Below are 26202 nucleotides of genomic sequence, written 5' to 3'. Positions count from 1 at the left end.
GCCTTGGAGGTTACCCATTGAATGCGATCCTGCAAGTACAACTCGAGCCACAAGACGGCTGACCTAGAAAAGCCCATCCTCATTAGAGGAGCAGGCGGATCCGATGACCTGCAGGTCGTCAGCCGACGTCACTATGGCACTCGCTTCCCAACACAAAATAGACATTCTTATAAACACTAAACTTAAAGCAGTGTGTAGACGCAAGACGAAAATCGGTTCATGTCAAAGGTTCTCGAGAAGCTAATTGCTCACGATCAGATCAAGAAGCACGTTAATGTCAATAACATTCTTGACCTTTAACAGACTGGTTTCCGAAGGCATGATAGTACACAGAGGGCTCTCCTGAGCTTGATGGGTGACATACGTATGTCACGTCTAGTTATTCGTAACTAGTGCACGAGACGTAACACGCATTGACAGGGATAAAGTAACGCTACTATTACTATTTGACTCCAGCAAGGCCTTTGATACCATTTCCCCGTCTAAGCTTTTGCACAAGCTCAGGTCAATGGGCTTCTGTAGATCGGCTCTCTTGTGGCTCAAGTCGTACTTGCAGGGCCTTCCCCAACAGATAACCTCTAAGGTGAGCAACTCGGAATGGTTGGAGACCAATCCAGGTATCCCACAGGGGTCCGTTTTGAGACTTTTACTCTTTTGCCATTTCGTTTACGACCTGCAGTACGCCCTCGATGATCGAGATATTAGCCACATTTTCTATGCTGATAATCTACAGATCTACATGAGCGTAGACAAGAAGTTACTCCGCGAAGGTGTGCCGCGACTATCACGCGTGGCGCATTGCCGCTCTTATGCCACAAAGGAAGATATTAATTAATGAAATGTTGTCTTACAGTAAATTTCAAATTTTCAATAGTTTGAAGTCCGCTGTACGGGAGCTTGATTTGAAATATATTTGGTATGTGTCAGGTTTCAAGTCCGGCATCGCACTGGTGAACGTGCGCATGATATTTTCGATTCTGTAGCTGATTTGCAGAACATTGGACCTGCATGCACTGATGGCTCTCGTGGGGGGTCATCTCGGACCGAGGTACAAACGCCCGCTCCGAGAGCGATCGTAAAACAAATGAAAAATGCGGGGTGTGGGGAGGGTCAGCAATCGGCGTGCTGATTGGCTTCGGTTCCGTGGAAACGGGAATGGGCTGCTGCGCTAAGGACGGGGTTGGGTTTCTCAATGTAAATTCGATAAGAGCGAGGATTGAGAAGCTTTGTTTATTGTGGCAGAAAATTCTTCTTACCATGTATTTGGTTTGACCGAAACATGTTTGGGATCCATTATTGACGATCATCTTATTAAAATTGAAGGGTTTACCATAGTAAGGAATGACAGAAATGTAAATGGAGGGTGTACGTGCGGAATGGACTCAAGGTTAAACGTCTTGAATCTTCTCAAACTAGGGGCTCGGTAAGCCAAACGTCTCTGAGTATCTGTTCTGATGTATATGACTGCACCGTCAGATTTATTTATTCTGCTGTTATTGTAATACATATAGCCATGAATGTTAACAATTTGTTGATATTCTATGTTCTAGGATTCAGTACACACTATTATAGCAGGTTTTATTTGGAGGCTGTTTATAAAAACAATAAGTTCGTTTATGTTTACGTTTATACTTCTTATGTTTACACATAATAATATTTCTTTTTCTGAATTTAAAGACTCTTTCAAAGTACTAGTGTCATCAGCAGCTGTTTCATTATAAACATATTTACTGTAACGTTTGAGTCTATCTCGCGTTATCAAATAAATAGTTCGGACTCTTTCTATTATATTTGTAATCGCGTTTCCGAGAGTAGCAAGAAGTTGACACGCATATATTCTACAAGAAATGAAATATCAAAATTCATCGAATAGCAAACACAAAGTTTTCTATTTCGATGAGTCGTTTTGGAATACGATTGAGTATGATTGCATCTATCGGGGAGAAGCCCGACAGTGCCGCAACAAACACTCAATTTAATTTCTTAGCAGTTAATGAATTTGAAGAGAGGAAATATCTGAGGCTACTTTTTTCTCATAAGAGAGATAGTCTTATGAGTTGAGCACTTAGGTATCGCAAGGAAAGAAATTAGCAGGCTAACCACTGAATAAAACAATTAGTCTCAGGAAATTGCTGAGTTTTTATTTCAAATCAATGCTCGCGCTCCTAAGCAAGGTAGGATAGTGAATCCTCTTGTCGCAGCGACGAGCGAATTTATACTTGCGAAATCGGCTCCTTTCTACGCTTGGTAGCCCCTATAACGCTATCTTAGAATTTGATACAAACTTTTGCACATGTTTTGTCGTAAAGTGGCTCGATCGAAATTGCAATTTTATGATATAAAAAATTAAGTATGAAATAACCAATTTTTTAACATAAATCGTTTCTTGAGGAAAAATCGCCTTTTAGAGTTTTAAGTAATACAATTTGATAATCAAATAATACCAATTTAACAATAAATTTACGGAAAGTTTTTACATAAAAAAATCGCTTATGATTAGCGGAACATTATTTAAATTAAAAACGATTAATATAACTATTCAATACTGAATAATAATTTAAAAACGAGTTTGCAAATTTCTTTTTTAGCCATTTAAAAATCAGCAAATTAGTGACAATCATTATCATTAATTTTACAGATATATACAATCGACTCGCTATCTAACAACGCAATTTTAATTGTTTAAATAAATTATAAATTTTTTATTTATTGATAACTCAGTGAAAAATTGGTTACAAAGTGTCAAATTCTTGCTTCTCTGTTTCAATACGTTACGAACGTAATCGCATATTCGAATTAACAATATAATTATTTGTTGCATAATAACTAACACTATTAACTTGTAAATTGAATTAAACTAATAAATACATATTTGATAACTACAACAACATGAAATTCAAGATCAGCGCATCAAAATTGACTAAAAAAATTCTTTTGTTTATTTGAAAAACTTTGCAATTGTCGATTTTGCATTGTAAACAATTAATTTCCCACGGTCGTAACGTCACGCTCCTTATATGGTCTTGTTTTCGCTAAATTGCCCTAACACATTTACATATATGTGAGAAGGGCGCCTTCGCTCAATTACCGCTTTTCTTTGGTTTTCTCGTGCACGACGGGTTGCTATTTTGCAGAGGGAAAAAGGGACAAATCAGACTGAACCGATACATAGCCCCCCATTAGAATAGCGAATAAAATTAGCCATTCTAATGTGACTAATGGTGTCTGATTTGTTGTTGTTTTTTTTTTTTTTTTTTGTTTTTTTTTTTATTTATTTACATTTTATTTATTTTTAATCTTGGTACTGGTGGTTGCCTCCTCTTTTAGTCTCTTAATTTCCTCTTTCCTTTCAGCTATCCTTGCCCCCAGTTTAGCGATCCGCTTCCTTACTCTGGGCAGCTGTTGTTTGGAAATCTTCTTTTCCTCCGCAACAGGCTCAGGGTTGGCAGGTCGTGGAACGCTGGAGGGTAGAAAGTTGAAGGGTACCTCCCTCACCATTGGTGTGGCAGGTTTGGCTAGTGGGAAATCCACCTGGGGAAACGTGGCTGGAGTTTGCGTTCTTTTGCACTCCAGCCAAGGCACCAGGTTACAAAACGGCACGAAAGGCCGACCCTGCGGATGTGGGATAAAATCCCTCAAATCCGAGAGGTCGGTCTGGGTGGCTTTATTTTTAATTAAAGAGGCCATAGCCAAAAATTGTCTAGACTTATTCTCCGAGAGTACCAGTACATAGGCACGAGTTCTGAGAATTCAATTACATATAATAAATCGACCTCTAGCGACTAACTGTGATAAGGTTTTAATTACGAGGTATGAAATTTTTCTCGAATTTATCGATTCTTGTAACGAAGCAAATATGTATCTATACCTATAATCGATTGTATTACGTATGGTCCTTCGTACAGTTTCATAAATTTTTTAAATCGTTCTTCCGATTTGTCTGTTGAATTGTGGCTTTTTAGTAATACAATGACGTTGATTTTATATGGCTTATGCTTTGAATTGATGTTATGAGCTAGAGCTCTTTTGTTTAGTTTTTCATGGACCTTTTTACGAAGATCCGCGATTCTGTTAGATACAATCGAATCATTTGGGGAAAACCAGCGATGCCAAAAACGATGTGGCTTCCGTCATAGGTGGAGTTCCATAGGACTGATTTCGGTTGTATCATGATAAATAGAATTTATTATATCTTGTATTTTTGGTATTAGCGAAGCCCACCTTTTTTGGTTTTCATGAGCATACGCTCTTAAAAAACGTCCCAGCTCTTTATGTATACGCTTTACTGTGTTACTTTGCGGATGGCGTATGCTAGAGAATATCAAATTGATGTTTATATATGCCAGCTTTACTCTCCAACTTTTCGATGTGAATTGAGTACTATGATCGCAAATGATGGATTTCGGCTTTCCATATTTGGGCACATAGTCTTCAAAAATCTTTTTAATGGTTGTGTGCCCAAGTATGGAAAGCCAAAATTCATCATTTGCGACCATGGTACTCAATTCACATCGAAAAGTTAGAGAGTAAAGCTGGCATATATGAATCGGACTGGACCGTTACATTACCTTAATTTGATTCATTTCTAATGTTGTTGTATATGGTTTTATCTGTTTTGTTCAGAGTCGTTACAGATGTTATTGAAATACTGCATGATATTCTTGACCTCAGGCTAGTTACTTGTTTACGTACAGTGGCACGCTCTTTTATGTCAAAATATCTTTGGAAGGTGGGCTGTATTTGACAGTCTGTCGTTTCGATATATTTATTTATTTTGGATTAAAATATTTATTATGATTCACTATCATTTTTCCAGTGATTCACATAATATTTTTGTTGTAGTTTGTGTTGTGATAAGTACAATTTGGACATTTATTAATGTCACTCATGCACTTCTCAGTTGTGTGATTGCCTGTGTATTTTGTGCATGTAGGAGCTGTTGTTACTTGTTGCCGCTCTGATTAAATCTTGCGCATTTTAAACATGGATACGTGTTTATTACGTCAAAGACTCTGCAGTTTTGACATCCCACAAAAAGCTTGTTTTTGTTATCTATGATATACTTGTATAAATGTGATGTTACTTCAAAAACCACGGTAACTATTTTTGTTCTTTCATTTGTGTAGCAATGAATTACTTTTCTTTTTTCTTTATAATTATTAAAATTTCTGACATTTATATCACTCTCAATATCTTTAAGATTTGTTGTAAATACTTTGTTTTGCCTATTATTTTGACAATTGGTTTTTTGATCTGTTCTCTTTGAATGATTATCGTGTTAGATAATTTCTTACTCAGAGTTTTTTTGATATTGTTTATGTTCTTCTCATTCGTGGAGTTGATCATTATTGTATTATTATTCTTGTTTATTAATTTCTTAGTCTGTAAAGTTCTATCTTTAATTAAATAGCGAGTAACTATGTTTTCTAAATATGTGTCATCATTACTATTGTTTTTCTTTATAATTAATCTTGGTACTCTTTTCTTTTTAGGTTTAGGCATTAAACCATTTCAGTAAAAGTTATGTTTAGTAACACTAGCTTTAGATTGTCTTTTTTTCATTAACAATTCGTTTAGTAGTTAATTTTTTTCTTTAGTTTCATTATATAATTTTTTTAATAAATTATTTTCTATCTTTAGTGCTTGTATCACATCAAATTTTTCATAGGATGATTTTTCCATATCTTGCCCGTTTTCATTTATTTTTTCATGAACGATTTCATTCAGTATCTCATTTTTTATTTGCTCTCTTGTTTCTAGTTTAATTAATGTTATGAATTCTTTGGCTTCTTGGCTCAACTCACCGTAAGGCAGCTTTGAGGTTAGGGCAACGTTCGGGTATTCTTGGCATATCACGAATGAGTTATTTATAATTTTGATCGGCTGTCCCGTATGTATTGTATCTAGTCACTATTTTACCTATGTGATAAAAATTTCCACAAATTAAGCAAACCAGTGCACCAACTTTTGTATTCGGATGACACATGTAATATTTATACAATGTTGCGTCGGGAGGCTTCGCTCTGCTCAGCGCCATAGTCACGACATGATTATATTATCTAAAGACATATTTAAAAACATATAAAAATATATTAATTGTTAGCCTTAATCAGCCAGTAATAAACATATTGGAAAGTCTCATTCGTTTGACCATTTGTAGTTGATGCACGATACGTAACAACACCATCCAACGTATTAGATTTTCGTCCAATCGCACTGCGATGTTTTCTATCAAAAGTCTTGGAGAAGCTCGCCCACGATCTAATCACGGGATTTTTGACCGCGGAATATTTATACGTTCCTTTCCAGGCTGGATTCAGAAAGGATTATAGTACTCAAACAGCCTTATTAAGACTGACTGATGATAAACGTATGGTTGTTAACAAGGGGAAGGTGAGATTACTACTTGTATTTAACATCAGCAAAGCTTTTGGCACAATCTCACTTTGCAATCTTTTACGAAAGCTCTTGACTATGGGGTTATCCAGGATGGCCCTGCTGTTTATAAAATCCTACATGCACGGCGCACGCAAAGGGTCTCTTTCAGATAGGGTAAATCGGGATAGCTGTAACAGTAAGGTGCACAAGTTATTCTTAAGCTACAGTTTAAATAAATGGTATCGTAGTAAGCGAGTGACGTGATATGACGCGTTGAATGGATTGGCTATCCAGTGTGATCGTCGTCAGGTGCAGTGAGGTTGTATGAGTGGTTTATGTGTGTCTATCCACAGGTTTTATAATATTGAATGAGTAACTTACGATGTGTGACCACTTACAGCGCAGCGAGGATGCAAGACTGGCGCATATCATAGTGATCGCGCGCCAAAATATCAATAATTTCGTTCTGTGGGTCACCACATGCGACACCAGGTTAACTGGACAAATAGAAAACTTTGACTTATGTATCAAAATTTGTGTCCTATTATCTTCTTTTTTTTTGATAGGCTACCTCTGCAACCCTCAATAATACTATGTATGAAAAATCCAATGATGTAATAATTTTTCAAAGATTTAACGTAACGTTTTCTATGAATTACGATTATAAATACTTCTTTATTTTCCAGCTTGATTGGTAAATCACAAAAATGAACCAAAGAAAACTTACAAGCGAATTGTCTGACCAACAAAAACGTCGGAGAATATCACGTGACATTGATGTGTTTTGTAAAACAGTTGAAAAAAGAACAAGTGCGTTTGAGAAATCCCGTACAGATCGTCAGAGTACGAAGGTTACCGTGTCATTGACTGGAAATAAAGATGAAACTGTCGTTGATCAAACTGTTCAAGAAAGTCGTCTTTGTTGCGCTTCACTTCTAAATTATTTATTTTCAGAGAAATCATATGGTGAATGAAATGAATCATCAAAAGAATTTGAAATCTCAATTACTCATAAACCAGTTTATAGTACCGATGCCAGTAACGAAATGTTTGACATTCGAGTTGAACCTTCTTTTGATTTTTTTAATTTAATCAAAACATTACATGAAGATTATAACGAATTAGAGTGTGATGAAGTAGATTCCAATGAAGATAATTTTTTCGATGTCTTAATGTCGCTCGATGAAAAAGATCCCAAGTATATTTATATGTATGACATACGAAATTTATGTGTAGATTACATTCACACTGTCTCTCACCCATTTATCAATCGACTCTTGGAAAAATTGAGGGAAGGGACCGGGTATCCATTTCCAAAAGATGCTCGAACTTTTTTGAAAACATCGAGAACAGTAATAACGCACAAAGTTGGCGATGGCAAGTACTGCCATTATGGTATCGAGAGTGCGTTGATAAATTTTGTAATAACATACAATCGCAAAGGGCTTGACGTAGACTGTGTACGATTGATTGCAAAAATTGATGGCGCGCGCTTTGCTAATTCATCAGAGAACGGTATCTAGATTATATCGGTTTCCGAGACAATGTTAAATTTAGTTGAAGTTATTGGCATTTACAAAGGAGAGCATAAGCCCAAAGATAGCGATAATTTAGTAAAACTGTTTATTGAAAAATTGATAAATTTTATTAATGATGGCATTGTATTTGACAGTAAAAAATAAAATGTCATTTTTCATTGTTTCATGTTTGATGCCCCAGCTAAATCGTACATTATGAAAACGAAACAGCATACTGGATACTTTAGTTGCTCAAAATGTACGATAAAAGGTGAGCACGAAACTAAACTTCATTTTCCTATACGACAAATGGATAATGCTGTTTTGCGAACTGACGAGAAATTCCGAAATCAAGAATATATTTACAAACCTATTAAGGGCAATAGTGACCAATACCAACAAGGGGAAACTATCTTAAAGAAAATTCCAAAATTTAGCCCTATATCGGATGTAGTTTTAGATTACATGCATTTAATTTGTTTAGGAGTTTTGACAAGACTGATAGAATTGTGGATTCAAAATAGCAAGTGCGTTTTGTCAGAGTATGAACGTCTCAATATTTCAGAAAACTTATCTCGTTTTAAAGAATACCATTCTTCTGATTTTAGTCGCAGCCCACGAAATTTTAAAAACGTAAAACGCCTTTGGAAAGCTTACGAATTGCGCACATTTTTATTAAACACAGGTCCAATTGCTCTCTTCGAAATTCTACCGGAGGAATTATACACACATTTTTTAACTTTACACGTAGCAATATCGATACTAGTTAACCCCGTTTTATGCAAACATGAGCTATATCTGGATTATGCTGAAAATTTGTTTTGCACCTGGTAAACGATGTTCGATGGTTCGGACCATTAGATAATTTTAGTGCTTTTCGTTTCGAAAACCATATTCAAAAAGTCAAGCAATTGACGAGAAAAGGAGACAAGGTCTTGCAGCAAATTGCTAATCGTCTTGCAGAAATCAAAGCAGCGAATGAATTTTCCGATGATAATGATTATTCGGAAGAAACAAACTTTGAGTTACTAAAAACCATGGTACCATTCCACGTTGTGAAAAAAAAATACAAAAATAGATTGTCGTAATGAGCGAGACAAGTTCGTACTACTGGATAATGGTACTTATATAGAATGCCACTTATTTTTTAGAGGCAATGATGGAATAGTACGCGTTGAAGGACATCCACTTGGAACAGTTCAAGATTTTTACGAAAGACCTATAAAATCAGATATCCTGAATATCAACATCATTGAAAAAACTACGAAATCTCTTGAAATATTTCCCTACGAATCAATCCTAGCTAAAATTTGTAGGTATCCTTTTAACAACAAATTTGTCGCTATTCCGCTCATTGATACGTAACCATAGCTTTTTGTGATTCTATCTCGGTATTCATTAATTTTTTTCCTTAACCAATCAATTAAATATTCACAGACACTTTCAAATTCAATTCATTAACTAATTTTAATTTTCAATTTACGATAAAAATACTTTTGCTGAATTAGATTCGTACGGAAGCGTTGCATTAGATTTTTCAACATTCAACATTCTATTTTTTAGCTGCTCTGATTTCTATGAGACGATTGCATTTTCGAGGCATCGACATTAGACTCCCACAGCATGCAATACTAAAGCAAACCATTCAATTTCGCACAAAATGAATCAACAACGCATAATTATTATATTACACAAATTTACATAAATTTGGATTAACTAGCTCACTGATCGCTGCACTAAACCTTCAATTTTATTAGTTTAACAGTAACTCCAAAATAAATTAGATCTATATAATATAAGACGACGTCGAAATTTCGGAATTCCACTCATTGCTGGTTTTCTCGTCTGAACCACTGAATAATTTCATTTTGGTAGTACTTGTAAATCTAAAAAATACTTCAAAATCAAATTATTCAGTGGTATTGTCGTATATCTCGTCGTTGTCTTTGGGTTTCTATTCATCATTATGACGACTAATGACTTTTTACCCAAAAAAGTTTTTGACATTGCCATAAAACAGAAGCCCTGCTCTATAGAACTAACAAATTTCGCACTCTCCAGATCAGCAGTCAATGAAACACAATCTGTTATAATATTTCATTTTTAATGAAATTATCAAGTAGGTAATTAACGCATTCTTGATACTGTAATGACACTAACTGCCAGTAAGCATGCTTGTTTCCGATGTTGAGAAAAGTTCGCGCATCAGATTAAAGTAGCTATAGAATTGGCATCTTTGTTAGATCCTTAATTTTCGTCTTCGTCAATAGTTTTAGTAGATAGAAAAAGACGTTACGTCGCTCCTATTTTTATTATCCATTATTTTCTTCGGAAAATCGCATAAATTTACAAAAAAAAAACAAAATTCTCGTATTGTTTCAATCTACCCATTGTAATACGGTATAATACACCCTATGTAAAACCAAGTAGCAAATATCTATTGTAAATAAATATATTTGGAAAATTTACGGAAAATTCATTTTCGGAAATCACTTTAACTTTCCGTAACGTTCGTATGTTCACTTTCAGTGAATATATGGGTAGAAAATGATACTTTATCATTAAATAATAAAGATAATGTGAAAAGAATACACGTTGTTGAGTTTTTGTCCATGATTGGGAAAATGGTAAAGATGTTGGCAATATGCTGAGAATATTTGAAAAACTATTCAGAGTGAAAATAAACTATTTGAAAAATATATTTTCCAAGTGAGTTTGAAATGTTTCACAAACTATTGGTAGAAAACGGTACGTATGAAATATATATATATATATTGTAACGGGGGAGGTTAACTGAAAAATGAGAAATTTATTTAAGAACAAACTCCCACGATGCAGAGCTAACCGCCGCTCCGTTAAACACGTATGATTGTACGTGTATTCGCCTTTACGTCAGATGATTTCGCTTGATTGTCTTCTATCGAATGGCATTGAACTCACCTTTCACGACCCCTGCCCTGTGACACTCGATGAATCTTATGTGTGGGCGATTTTACGCCTAATCCGCTTAATCCCCTAGATGTAATCGGATTAAAATCTAAGCATCTTACAAATTACTTAAGCTAATAGGAAAATTAAATGACGTAATCGGCGAATGCAATTAACTAACTTTAATTAATAAAAAGAAACCTCAGTCTTTATTGGGCCGAAAGACTAATGCACGCGAATAGGATTTTACTATGAATATTATTCGGTGAGAGAGAGAGAGAGAGAAAATATTTAATATTTACCGCGAATTAACGCTCGGCGCGAATACAAAAAATCGCTATCACGTTTGACAAAATACAGTCGAACCTAACGCACTGCCTGCTCTCGGGAGTAGCCGACCCGTGCACTGCACGCCGCGCGTCAGCCAATTAGAGCGTTGGACTAGGTGCGCGTATACTCCCGCTGGTGAGCGGAGATCTGAGGGGCCCGAATAAATTTGACACTGGAAAATATTATACGCGCTATACTTTCTAGAGAAAAATAGTAAATTTGATGGTTAAAAATGTATTCCTTACTAAATAAAAGTAAATATTAATGCATATTTTCCACGTGGCTTGGGTAATTAAAAAAATGCTTCATTGATGAAAATAAATAATGTTTTTTGAGTATTGCTTTTTCGTGGTATTTAAATTTTAATGAAATATTAAGGTTAAAAATGTTTCTCATTGACAAATAAATATTTCAATAATACTTATTATTCAATCCCGGAAATGTTTATTTTTCAATGAAAATACATACAGGGTGTCCAAAAAGTTCCGGGACACCCCAGTAAGTCCTGAGATATAACTATTTTCGAGGAGATTAAGATCATTCCTGTAGTAACTTTGAACGAGGAATCCAGTGGTGACCTTGGTTTTGACCTTGAACTTGACCTTCAAGGTCAATTTTTTTTTCAAATGGGAACCTCTATTTTTGACAACGGTAATTGAAAGAGCGGGAAATTTTACGTCCAAACATGTACTCAGGTCATAGGTCAAAGATGACCTTCAAGTTCATTTCAAGGTCATTTAAACTTCACGACGGTCTGAAGTTGTGTAAGGTTTTTATTATTTTGGAGGAGATTCTTTAGTAACTTTTCACTAGGAATCTAATTGTCATCTTGGATTTAACCTTAAGGGTCATGTTAAGGTCAATTTTTTTACATTTTGCGTTACCCAGGAACAACGACGTGGACGTAGTAAAATCTGTTCCCATTGGGGGGGCTTGATTTACGTGAGTCCCCTCGCCTCTCACGATCAGGGTGCTTGATTAGAGTGAGTTCCCTCGCCTCTCACGATCGGGGTGCTTGATTAGAGTGAGTCCCTTCGCCTCTCACGATCGGGGTGCTTGATTAGAGTGAATCCCCATGCCAATATTCAAAATGATGTCCACTCATTTTCCGACAATGAGCCAAACGATGATAAAAAACATTTATCGTATTTTGGACGATTTTGGTAGGATAATTCCTAGAGGGCGCATTCATCACTCTGTCACAGATTTTGAAAGACGTTTTTGAGCTTTATTAAAACTTTTTTTTTAATTTCAAATATCGTATTAATAATGCTAAATAAAATAATGTAAAGGATACTATTCCAAGTTCATTCATTCTTCCAAAAAAATTTCAAAAACGAAATTAGAAACCTTGGATAGTAAAAGCCTCCCCCTCCTACTCTTCTTCATCCTCCCAAGCTAAAATTTTGGTAAAGAATTTTACATAGTTACAGCCACCACATCCATGTCCGAAAAAAATACTTTTTTAACATTTTTGAACAAGAAGATTATTTGAATTTAGAAGAAAACACGTTTTTTGTGTAAAAACAATTTTTCACACAACTTTTAAATAACTTGTTTTTCAATAAACTTATGTACATTTTTTTATGATTTTACAATACTCAATATTTTTAAGATCTCCGACGCATTTATTTCTATTTCTGAAATTCACATAAGCTTGTGTAAGTTTGTAGAAAATAGTAGCAAAAAAATTAACCCTCATTAACATTGAAATTTCATATCTAAATTTCAAATTAGAAAAATTTTTTTAAATTGTATAAATTAAACCAAAAATAAACAGACTAAATGAAAGGGAAAGAATATCGCTTCTTATGATGCGAGGCTGGGGTGCGGTAATTCGGTCGTACAGGGAAGTACAACATCTTTTTAACGAAACATTTAGAGGTGGGCAAAATGCTGTTCGAATTTCATCATCAACCGTTGATCGAACTGTTCCATGGTTTAATCAAACAGGCAATGTAAGAGATATACCTAAATCAGGGAGACCAAAAACAGCGACGAATGAGGAAAACTCATTGGATGTTTTGTTATCATTTACCGAAGATCCGCAAACTTCCATTCGAAGGGTTTCTCAAGAGCATGGTACGAGTAAGTCATTTGTGCATAACATTCTTCGGAGTGCAAATTTTCATCCGTTCAAAGTACAACTTATTCACAAGTTGAACGAGGATGACTTCGATCGTCGCGATGAGTTTTGCGAAGATATGATGTTACGCATAGATGAAAATCCCGAATTCCCATCTAATATAGTCTTTTCAGATGAAGCAACATTTCAACTGGACGGAACTCTTAATAGGCATAATTGAAGGTATTGGGCAGATGCTAACCCTTATTGGGCCCGAGAGGATAAATCGCAGTATCCACAAAAGTTGAATGTTAGGGCCGGAATTTTTAATAATAGAATAGTAGGGCCATTGTTTATTGAGGGTAATTTGACTGCTGCCTCTTACGAAACTATGCTACGAAACCAAATAGTTCCTGCAATAAGAGAGATTTCTGGAAGAAACTTTGATGAAACATGGTTTCAACAAAATGGTGGTCCACCTCACTTCGGACGAGACGTTCGCGCTTATTTAGATGACGTGTTTGTTGATCGGTGGATAGAACGTAGAGGCACATTGAATGGCCAGCCAGATCACCTGACCTAACACCCCTAGACTATTTTCTGTGGGGTTATCTCAAAGATCGAGTGTACAAAACCAAACCTTAAAATTTAGAAGAATTGCAACAGAGAATAATTGATGAATGTGCTCTAATTCCTACCGAAATAATCCAAAATGCGGTTAATGGTTTTTACCATCGTTTGGCTCATTGTCGAGAAGTGGGTGGACATCATTTTGAACATTTGCGATAAAAATTTGTGCATTCTGTAGCTTAACTGGTCGTGAGAGGCAAGGGAACTCACTCTAATCAAGCACCCCAAAAATTAAGAGGCAAGGGGACTCACTCTAATCAAGAACCCCAATAGGAACAGATTTTACTACGTCCACGTCGTTGTTCCTGGGTAACGCAAAATGTAAAAAAATTGACCTTAACATGACCCTTAAGGTTAAATCCAAGATGACAATTGGATTCCTAGTGAAAAGTTACTAAAGAATCTCCTCCAAAATAATAAAAACCTTACACAACTTCAGACCGTCGTGAAGTTTAAATAACCTTGAAATGAACTTGAAGCTCATCTTTGACCTATGACCTTTGTACATGTTTGGACGTAAAACTTCACGCTCTTTCGATTGCCGTTGTCAAAAATAGGGGTTCCCATTTGAAAAAAAAGTTGACCTTGAAATGACCTTGAAGGTCAAGCTCAAGGTCAAAACCAAGGTCACCACTGGATTCCTCGTTCAAAGTTACTACAGGAATGACCTTAATCTCCTCGGAAATAGTTATATCTCAGGACTTACTGGGGTGTCCCGGAACTTTTTGGACACCCTGTATAGGGCAATTCTTGGCTATTTCAAACAGTTTAAAACTTCACATCACCAATTTTGTTCAAAGTTGGTAGACTTGTTACCTATACAGAGGTCAACATCTGTGCAGAGTTTTAGATCAAAATATTGATAAGGGGCCGACTTGTCAACTGTTGAAAAAATGTTGGACTTTTTTTTATTAATTCGGTTTCTCGGAGACTAACAAAGATATGGACATGATTCTTTTTTTAAAAGACGCGGAAAGAGTTTCACTTTTAAAATGTAAATAATAAAATACCAAATTATTTATTTATGCCATTGTTATAAACAATTTTTTCAAAAAATCGACGATATCTCAAACAAAGATATTTTTTTTTTAATTTTTGTACCATCGTGTTCCTTGTCATTTTTTACATAAGAAACCGTTGAGAAAATCGAGTAAAATGAAACGAACCGAGCGCTAGCCGCTCGGCCGCTCGGCCGTCTGCTACTCGTGCGGTTCCAACGTTGCTTGCTGCAATTGCCTTCTTTAAAGAATAAATAATTTCATATTCTAACAGTCTATATCTATTTATTTAAATAATATATAAATGTATTAATTAAGTAAGTAATGTAAATGAACGATTTTTTTATACAATCTGATGTAATATTTAAATTAAACATTTGCTCTCTGCGTTTGAGCGGGCTTGAGACCGACGCATATTGAGGATGCGGCCGCATTAAAAATGTTTTTTTATCTGACCTACACCATAATACTCTTAATAAGTTATTTACAAGTAATTTTACAAAAAAAACCCTTCAAATTATGCGTCTTATTTCAAATTCAGAAGAGTATGAAGTTTTTCTTACTTTAATTTCCGTTGTATTGTCATCACTAACTAGCATGAATGCATGCAGTAATTGTGTTCCTTGTATAGTAAGAGCATCTTTTAATTGACTATACATGGTACTTTCAAAAATTTCACTTATCTCATATACAACAATGGTTAAGGAAAATCCCTCATGTAATTAAAACAACAATCTTGAAATTCCAACGTTTCGCTATAAATTCATGGCCTCTTCAGGAAAACTTTATTAAAACTTATAAACAATTAAAAACTTTTTTAAACAATCGACATGATCATAACACAACAGTACACATCAAACAATAATAACAAAATCATTCGTACTCACAATTATAGAAAATTTAAGTCATAGTAATGTCAATTTATAAAATATTTACTATTCAAAACAACCTGAAAATTCAGAGATATAAAATGAACTTTGAATTTCAAAGTGTTACTCATCATAGTACAACTTCATATTCTTCTTGACTACAGTAAATAAACGTTATTTTAGGCATAGCTTGTTTCGCCCATTTGTAAAATTCTGCAGAATTATTTATGATTTTACCGAGCAAGCTTTCTCGTCGAGCTAATCTTTTTATACCTCCACCAATTCCATCACACGAACTTTTACCATGACAACTTGCAAAAAAATGCCACTCTGCTCTAATAGAATAAATGCTGTAATGTCGAACTAAGTTTAGAAAATTCATTCTATTTTTATATTGGCTTCCGGCACCGTCACTAACATAAATAATTTTTTTTACAGTATTTTGAAATGTATTTTTGATGCAACTTATTTTTGTATACAACGGAAATTAAAGAAAAAAAACTTCATACTCTTCTGAATTTGAAATAAGACGCATAATTTAAAGGGTTTTTTTTTTGTAAAATTATTTGTAAATAACTTATTAAGAGTATTATGGTGTAGGTCCGATAAAAAAACATTTTTAATGCGGCCGCATCCTCAATATGCGTCGGTCTCAAGCCCGCTCAAACGCAGAGAGCAAATGTTTAATTTAAATATTACATCAGATTGTATAAAAAAATAGTTCATTTACATTACTTACTTAATTAATACATTTATATATTATTTAAATAAATAGATATAGACTGTTAGAATATGAAATTATTTATTCTTTAAAGAAGGCAATTGCAGCAAGCAACGTTGGAACCGCACGAGTAGCAGACGGCCGAGCGGCCGAGCGGCTAGCGCTCGGTTCGTTTCATTTTAGTGCTATCTCAATCCTAATAGCGGGCACTCGATATTTTCAACGGTTTCTTATGTAAAAAATGACAAGGAACACGATGGTACAAAAATTAAAAAAAAAATATCTTTGTTTGAGATATCGTCGATTTTTTGAAAAAATTGTTTATAACAATGGCATAAATAAATAATTTGGTATTTTATTATTTACATTTTAAAAGTGAAACTCTTTCCGCGTCTTTTAAAAAAAGAATCATGTCCATATCTTTGTTAGTCTCCGAGAAACCGAATTAATAAAAAAAAGTCCAATATTTTTTCAACAGTTGACAAGTCGGCCCCTTATCAATATTTTGATCTAAAACTCTGCACAGATGTTGACCTCTGTATAGGTAACAAGTCTACCAACTTTGAACAAAATTAGTGATTTGAAGTTTTAAACTGTTTGAAATAGCCAAGAATTGCCCTATAGACAAAAATAGGAAACTTGTATTTTTCCAAATCTAAATTCTAAAAGGATTTTATAAATATTACATATTTACGGTGCACAATTTTACATAAAAAATATTTTCGTTACAAATAAGAACCAAATTAAAAGTGATTTCAAATAATTTTTTCTCAAATGTTATGATTATTACTTCAATTTCGGTCGTAATTAAAAACAAAGCGTTTTTATTAAAATAAATAAAAAGAAATTCGTTGTAATTACTGTTAAATTTTATTTAATTATACGTTGCAAAATTCAAACGAAAGGTTATATATTTTACAAAATGGATACAAAAAATTAATTACAAAAAGAGAATCAAACACAGTAAAAAAATTACTTATTATTGTTGCGTGCTAACATATATTTTAAATTCTACAAACTTAAAATAACTTTCAAAAACATTATAGCCAAGTAAACTTTTTAAAATAATTTACTCAAAATAAAAACATTATTACTAAAAATAAATAAAAAATTACTCATTTCAATCATGAATTCGGTTAATTTTAAGCAGTCATCAGTACCGGTTTTCATTGCATGGGGTTTTAAGCACAAAAGTGTGCTTGTTTCAAGTAATTTTTTTTCTGTGAATAGTAATACACACAATTTTAGATTGGATTATATATATTAAGAAGCAAATCCGAAATATCTTGAATGTTGCTAATTTGTTGCTTTGATGCATCCCAAGTTTTTTCCAAGTATGATCTCACTTTGAGTGCAGCTTTGTAAGCTTCTTCAAGTGTAACTTCATCCTCTTGTACCTCGTCATGGTCGTCATCTCTCTCAAATTCTACTCATTCGTGGGAATTCTCTTCAAAACTATTACTTGGAGATATCAGTCTGAAATGATTAATAAATATATTAGTATGACAATAATTAGTAATTTCAAAATATATATATGTTATATATAAATAATGCATACCTATCATAAATCTCAACTACATCGCACTGTTCCCAAGCATTATCGCGAAAATCCTCCTCAATCCAGGCTGCAGCCATTGCAAAATTACAGTCGACAAAGTCTGGAGAATCTTTGAGAAGCGCTAATAACAAGTTAACCTCTGCTGTAGACACATTTTGTTCACACAAAGACTCATCCTTTCCCAAGAGCCGATTCCAAGCGTTACGGATATCTTTTGGAGTGACATCGTCCCAAGATGAGGCTAGTTTGTAGCAACAGTCTTTTATAGTCTGCTTTTTGACAATATCAACGATGCAGCGACTTTCTTTTTGCAACATGAGCTCTTTTACTAGCTTATTTCGGAACATTTTCTTCAGTTTTGCGATGACCCCCTGGTCCATCGGCTGGATCAATGACGTGGCATTGGGCGGCAGAAACATCACTCGAATCGGTTCATCGATTTGGTTGTGCTCTTCGATTGACGAGTGACATGGAGCATTGTCCAGTAGAAGTAAAACCTTCTTCTGCTCGGGATATTTTTCACAAACTTCTTTAACGACTACATTCTTGAACCAATCAAGAAATAGGTTTGTATTCATCCAAGCAGATTTACTGTTAGTGTATGACACAGGCAACTTCTCTTTCTCGCCTTTTGAGAAAAACCTAGGATTTGCGAATTTACCGATAACTAAGGGAGTAATCTTATGGGATCCTGATGCATTGGCACAGCATATTTTTTTTTTATTATTTCCAAAGTAAATTTACAATCTGTCCATGAACAATAAGTAAATGGTATTATTAAATCTACAACAATTACAATTTTACTTGCATGATTACATGAGGGTACTTCTCCAGTGATCAGTACCAGTACATTAATACATTAATATATTAATTAAAACAAACTAACCCCATTTTTGTGTAAATGGTGTTTTATATTTTTTGAACCTTGAAGTTGTTGGTGTTGAGACGATTAGTTCCTTGGCTAGTTGATTTGGATGCTCTGTAATCCGGGTGGTATATCTGCTAGAGGCTGCTTCTATTTCTTTTTTTACTGTCATTATGTTGATATCTTTTCGTATATATTCATTTGTTACAAAATATGGTGCGTTTATGATATTTCTTAATGTTTTGTTCTGGAATCTTTCGATGATATCAATGTTGGATTTTGTGGCTGTACCCCAGAGTTCTATGCCATATGTCCAAACTGGTTTAATTATGGATTTGTAAATCATTAATTTGTTTTTAATTGAAAGCTTAGAATACCTCCCTAGCAGCCAGTAATATTTTCTTGTCTGTAGATTTAGTTGTTTCCGTTTAGTATATGATCTCTCCGCGTTAGTCGTCGATCCAAGTGCATTCAGAGATATTTTGCTTTGTCTCCTTGTGGAATTGTTTTATTATCTATGTTTACCGGTTTCTTTTTTGAGTATAAGTAACTTGTATTGATTTCGTTTCGTTGATCATTATCCTCCATTTATTAAACCAGTTAAGTGCTGTATCCAGGTATTGCTGCATAATACGAGTAGCCGTAGTTTCATTGGCATGTGATATTAAGATTGCTGTATCATCGGCATACGTGGCGATGTTGACAAATGGCACAGCACATGACAGTTACTCTTTCCTTTATTTCTTTGAAGCCCGACGCTTGCCTCTCATCTCCGGCTGCTAAGGTTCTTTTCGGCAGCGACTTGTAATACAAAGCCGTTTCATCGGCATTGTAAACTTGATTCAAGTCGTAGCCTTCTTCTTCAAGATAAGATGTTAGCGTATTCTTGAAATTATCTGCTCCAGCAGTATCAGCAGACAATTTCTCTCCCTGTGTCGCCAATTCACGGATGTTGTAACCTTTCTTGAAATTCTTCAGCCATCCATTGTTCGCTTTAAAATCAGGCGACAAACCCTTTTCTTTGTTGAGCCTCAAAGATTCTTCCTTCATCTTTTCGCCAGACACTGGAATTCCTGCAGCGCATTTCTTTTTGAACCACAAAAACAACGCTCTGTCGCGCACATTTTCTTTCGCGTGAATCCTTTTGCAGTCCAAACTTCGCTTCTCTTGCTCCAAAGCCACAGCCCGCTTCCTTATGATCGTTTGGTTTGCAATAATCCTAATCGTCGAAACATCCACCTTGTACTACTTAGCCAAATCTTGTGTACATTGTCCTTTCTGCCGCTTGCTAATAATTTCCATCTTCTGCTGGATCGTCAAATTAACTTGCAACTTTCGTACGCCTTGAGATTGACGGTTTGGCGACGCGTTCTCATCGTTTTCACTCGCTCTCTTGATAGTTTTCGGTGATACGCCGTACTCCTTGGAGAGTTTCGCCATTGTCTCCTTTTGAAACAATTTCTGCTTGATCTCAGTAATTTGCAAAGATGTCAAAGCCTTAGGCATGGCAATCTGAAAAAAATTAGTGTACATGTTTAAACAAATGAAAAATATTATGAATATTATATAATCTAAAAAAAACTTCATGATTTGAAAGTATATAAGAATTGAACGGATTTTTAATATAATGTTGAATGAAAAATAATTTGTGATTCTCTCAAATTAAATAAATACATTGATATATAAGCTAAAAATATTAAACACTCACCTCTCAAATATTCACTCCAAGAAAAGCAATCACTGCGTACGCAAATAAATATAGGTATACTCGTATATACGTATGTATGTAAATTTTAAAAAAGTTGCAAAATACAACAGCGCACCTGTCAGATAGCCAAGCTATTAACCGTTCGCAAGTTTGAACGAGAGTGTCGATCGTTAGATCAACCCCCAGCGAGGAAGCTTCCTCTCGGAGAAAATCATAAGGGAAAGGGAAAGTCCCTCCCACGATGTCTGAGAGAAAGGGTAGCTGGGACCTATGGTAATTAGTGAAAACGGGCGTGAGTTTATTTTCAGCGCGCGGCAATAAGACTTTATTGCAGTTTACTATAAATTTCTGTGTTATTCGGGATGCGTGTCTGGTTCTGTTACTGGCGTGTCCACTTCCTGAGGAGGCGGATTTTTTCTCTGACGCGGCAGGAGGGACTTGATGGCTTCCAGATATTTTGCATTTGGTTGTTGGCCCCTTGTGCATCGCGTGGTCATGGCGTGCATATTTCCTAACCTTACGGTGCCATCATTGACATTTGCTAGCTGAGCTGTCAAGACCAGTGTTTGAACTGGATCTTGTCTAGATGCTTGCAAATGCTTATTGAGCTATTCGAGAGAGTGCGTCTACATTGACATTCGACGCGCCTTTTTTATATCTGACTTCGAAATTAAAATTTTGTAACAGCAATCGCTGATGAGTTTCCTGCGCAATTTGGATCGCCTATCAAGTATAGGTGTACCAATGGTCTATGGTCAGTAATGATGATGAATTTTCGGCCGTACAGATATGGTCTGAATTGTGAAATACTCTATACTATTGCTAATAGTTCGAGTCGAGTAGCAGGATAATTTTCAGCAGGTATGAGGGTATGTGTGATGTATGATACAGCGTGTTCTCGCTCTTCGTCATCAAATTGAGAAAGCGACCCTACGATTCCGATTTTGGATGCGTCAGTGGTAAGAAAAAATGGCCTGTCGAAATCCCGGTGTCTGAGCACCGGAGGTTCGCATAATTTATCACAGAGTGTCTCGAAAGCTCTTTGCTGCTCTTCCTCCTAAACGAACGGCTGGCGTTTCTTTAATAGAATAGTAAACGGTTTAGCGATTTTAGCAAACTTTTCTATGAATCGTCTTTAGTATCCCACCAGGCCGAGCCATTGTTTAACATTCTTTGGTGTGCGCGGGACCGGAAATTCTTTTATTGCACGCAGCTTGTCGTTGCACGGGCGTAGTCCGTCTTTCGAGATACTCAATTTCCGGGCGTAGAATTTTGCATTTCTTTGGATGACGGACTAGATTAGTTTTACGAAGGCGTTTCATTAATTCGATGGTACTCTCGCAGTGTTCGTCGAATGTTTTAGAATATACGCAAATATCATCGAAAAATGCTGCAACATTTTTTAAGTCTGATACTAGCATATTTATTAGTGACAGAAAAACTGGTGGGCTAGTTTTCAGTCCAAAGGAAGAGCGACAAAACTGATATAGGCCTGACTCGCATTGGAATGCCGTTTTATGCTTGTGTTCTTTTTTAATGCTTATTTGATGATATGATGAATACATATCGAATTATGAGAATATCTGCGCACCGGCCACCCGTTCAAATAAGTCGACAGATAGAGGGACTGGGAAATTATTATCCGGTTTAACTTTATTTAGCGCGTGATAGTCAAATATGATGCGCGGCGGTTGCGGTTCGCCGTATTCTTTTTAGGCACGCAAAAGACTGGTGCGCAGTATGCGCTAGTTAATCTTTCGATAATCCCTCTTTTTAATAATTTCTGCATTTGTTCATTTATAAATTTACTAATCTGCGAGGGCTGCCTAAACTGTCGGAGTCTGATTGGTAATTCGGAGGTAGTATAGATCTCGTGCTCGATAATACTCGTGGCTCCGAGCTTGTCGCCATTAACAAAAAGTGTCTCTGTAATTTTCGACGATTTCTTCAAATTTTGTCCGTTGATCTTGTTTGATATGGTCCAATTTAATCAATTGAAGTAACTGTTTGACTCTTTCGTCACGATTATTAATTTCTGGGTTAATAAGTAGTGTTTTGTGGCGCGCTCTAGGTACTTTTTCCCTAATAATCGAGCGAGCTGTTAATAATGCATTTAATGCATTACTAACTATATTTGATTTTTGTAAGTTACTTTGTGATTTATTAATTGGATCGAGGTATCTATTTAGTATTTCGAGCAAGTATACGCTATCGCTATTAATTTCAGATTCTTTATTGTTTAAACAACTAATAATACTGTTAGTTAATTCTTGTATTAGCGGATAATCTGATTCTGATTTTTCTGATTTTTTAATCATTTCTGATGCTTTGGTTAAAGCGTAGAGTAAATCGGATTCGTTTTCTAGAGTTTGCATGCGCATACCAGAAGTTACAGATACAGAGTTAATTTTTTTGGAGTTCTCGGAAAAGTCGTTAACAGACAGGTTGTATAGATTGTCGGACTCTTTTTTTTTTTTGTGTTTCTCGGATTTTGTCTTCAGACACTGAGGTATATTCTCTTTAGGAGTCAGTGTGTCATTGTATTTTATAGCATCGTGACCATTTTTTTACATGAGTTTCGTATTAGGCGCGTTCGTCCTCCGGGTTTCGACCGCTAGGTCTAGCAATTTTCTGCTAGGGCCGTCGACCGAATACGATGAGTTATTGCTAGGCTGTTTGCAAGAGGTATCTTGCTGGGTGCCTGGTTAATTTTTTGCTACGAAAATAGCTCCAATGTAACAGAATTTATTTTCGGTGAGAATTGGGAAAAACAAGTCGTTTATTTTTAAGAGATTCCTGGCGTAATCAATATTCGATCTGTACTTTCTTAATGACTCGCTTCCTATTACACCGTCTTCTAATATAGGAAAATTTTCTGGTTCTAGGTAAAAATCTAGTACAAAGTTATGAAAGGTTAATGAAATTTTTCCTAATGTCGCGATACTTTCTTGCGAGATCCCTCGTAGTTCGTATCTATCTAGAATATTTATGTGGACATTGTCTGGTTTGCTTGAAATTTTTAGTGGTGAGACTGCTGCCCCGGTGTCTACGATGAAGCTAAATTTTTGTTTAGTTGTACGAGGTGTGTTCAAAAAGTAACGAGAATTTTTAAATTTCGCGGGTTTGGAGAGTCCGCTTGTATAAAATTTTTTTTTATTATGTTGGTACACATGCCCCTGAAGTACGATAAAATTTTCAGCAATATTCATTGCTTACTTTTTAAGTGGCAGCCGCTAACGTTAGACGTGTTTTTCGAGCTCGGCGATTTTCGTTTGTGAAAAAAAATGGATCAAAGAATTTGTATTAAATTTTGCGTAAAAAATGAAATAAAGTGTAGTAAAGTTTGTCAAATGTTAACAAAGGCATATAGTGAGTCTGCTATGAGTAAAGCAAGGATTTATGAGTGGTATAAGCGTTTCCAAGATGGCCACGAAAACGTTGAAGATGACGAACCACCCGGACGCCCAAGCACATCAACAACCGATGAAAACGTGAAAAAAGTGAAAGAAATGGTTATGAACGATCGCCGAATCACAATCAGAGAAGTCGCTGATGATGTTGGCATATCAGTTGGCTCATGCCATCAAATTTTTTCGAATGTTTTGGGTATGAAACGTGTGGCAGCAAAATTCGTTCCAAAATTGTTGAATTTCGAACAAAAACAGCGGCGAATGGAAGTTGCTCAGGAGTCGCTAAATGAAGTCAATAACGATGCAGAACTACTAAAACGTGTTATAACAGGTGACGAAACATGGGTTTACGGATATGATGTCGAAACTAAGGCTCAATCGTCCCAGTGGAGGCATTCTGGATCGCCAAGACCGAAAAAGGCTCGACAAGTGCGGTCGAATGTGAAGGTTATGCTCACTGTGTTCTTCGATTTTAATGGCATAGTGCATTATGAATTCTTGCCACAAGGTCAAACAATCAATAAGCAGTACTACCTACAAGTTCAACGTCGTTTGCGTGAAGCAATCCGAAAAAAACGCCCGGATTTGTGGCAAAACAATTCATGGCTTTTGCACCACGATAATGCGCCTGCTCACACTTCATTGTTTGTTCGTGAATTTTTGGCCAAAAACGAAACTGTAATGATGCCTCAGCCTCCATATTCGCCAGATATGGCTCCATGTGACTTTTTTCTATTTCCAAAAATAAAGAGAACATTAAAAGGCCGTCGTTTTACAAGCATAGATGACATTAAAAGCGAATCGCTGAAAGAGCTAAAAGCTATTACAAAGATCAAGTTTCAAAAGTGTTTCGAGGATTGGAAAAAGCGTTGGCATAAGTGTATTGTATCCGAAGGGGACTACTTTGAAGGCGACAACATTAATGTAGATGAATAAATAAATATTTTTTTCATAAAACGAAAATTCTCGTTATTTTTTGAACACACCTCGTATATATTTCAAGCTGTATTGTAGGTGACTGACTATTAAGATGCAAAAGGATGACTTTTTGTGCGTACGAAGTTTCAGGCGCTGTATTTACAGAGGTTCCCGGGTAGCGCCATGTGTCTGGGAACCTTTTCTTTTTCCGCTTTTTGCAATTTTCGATTTCTCAGTTTTCGTTTTTCGCAATCACTCTTCCAGTGTCCCGCTTTTTTACACTATTTGCAAATCGAGGGATATGTTTGTTGCGATTTTTCTTGCGAATTTAAATTGGCTGGGGCGCTTTTTTTTACTTGATTTTGGGCGGCCAAATGTGAATGCTGGTTGGAGCGGGGACTAGTGCTATTGTTAGCTGCCGCGCGAGGCTCCGCCCACGGCTGCTGTTTGGGCTGCTGCCATTGCTGTTGCATAGTTGCCTGAGTCCGATTTTGATTCTGCGGTATCCAATACCAACAGTCTTTAGCTGTGTGTTTTGGCTTATTGCAAATTTGGCAGATGCTACTATCCTCCGCTTTCATTAATCGAACCGGCTCTAATTTAGGTTGGGTTAGCGCTTTTACTGTTTCGATTATTGCCTCAGATTCCTGTACGTTGAATTCTCGTTCAATTTCTATTGCTTTAGTTGTGGCTAATTCTAAATTTTCGGCCTCCTCCATACACGCCTTGATGACCCAATATAAACCGCGGATGAAGAATTTTACTTTATCGATATAATTGATCGACATAATTGATTAAGATTCAACATTATTAAATTCAATAATATTTAAAAGCTTTTAATCTCAAATTTTCTTATAAAATTAATTATATTTAATAAATTTCAATGAATAATTATTGTGGCAATGTTAAATTTATTTTAATCGCATATTCTGGTATACATATTCACGATTAAAAATTATTTGAATTTAGATACTATTTTCAAATAATATTCAATACCATTTAATCATGATAATGGTATTGAATATTATTTAATTATCGTATCAAATAATATTCAATACCATTTAATAAAAAAAAAGACCAATTATTAATCATTTTTAATAATTGTAAAAACCTTAAATACCTATTAAGGTGAATCATTTTTAATTATTTTGAATATTGATATTTCAATATACTGGAATTCATTTTAATAATATTGAATCTATTTTTATAAATATAAATCCTTTTAAATAAAATTAGGAGAAAATAAAAGACGAAAAACCAGTTTATACATTTATTGAATATTTATGCGTACATGTTTTTAATAAATA

The 26202-nt window shown here is 35.3% G+C and overlaps 1 protein-coding gene across 1 annotated transcript; it reads right to left on the bottom strand.

The window, feature by feature from the left end:
• Positions 1 to 17866: 17866 nt before the first annotated feature.
• Positions 17867 to 25368, bottom strand: LOC131664576 (jerky protein homolog-like). The gene is made up of 5 exons (XM_058935824.1): positions 25252 to 25368; positions 20109 to 20371; positions 19550 to 20051; positions 17995 to 18539; positions 17867 to 17912 (listed from the first exon to the last, which is right to left on the bottom strand). The coding sequence occupies exons 1-5, from the start codon at positions 25366 to 25368 to the stop codon at positions 17867 to 17869; spliced, it is 1473 nt and encodes a 490-aa protein (XP_058791807.1).
• Between the last annotated feature and the right edge of the window lie 834 nt (positions 25369 to 26202).

The sequence above is a fragment of the Phymastichus coffea genome, unplaced genomic scaffold, assembly GCF_024137745.1.
Source record: "Phymastichus coffea isolate CEN01 unplaced genomic scaffold, Cenicafe_Pcof_1.1 PCOF00001, whole genome shotgun sequence".
Taxonomy (NCBI): domain Eukaryota; kingdom Metazoa; phylum Arthropoda; class Insecta; order Hymenoptera; family Eulophidae; genus Phymastichus; species Phymastichus coffea.
Note: the sequence above shows the minus strand (reverse complement) of the source record. Positions and strands in the feature narration are given on the sequence as shown.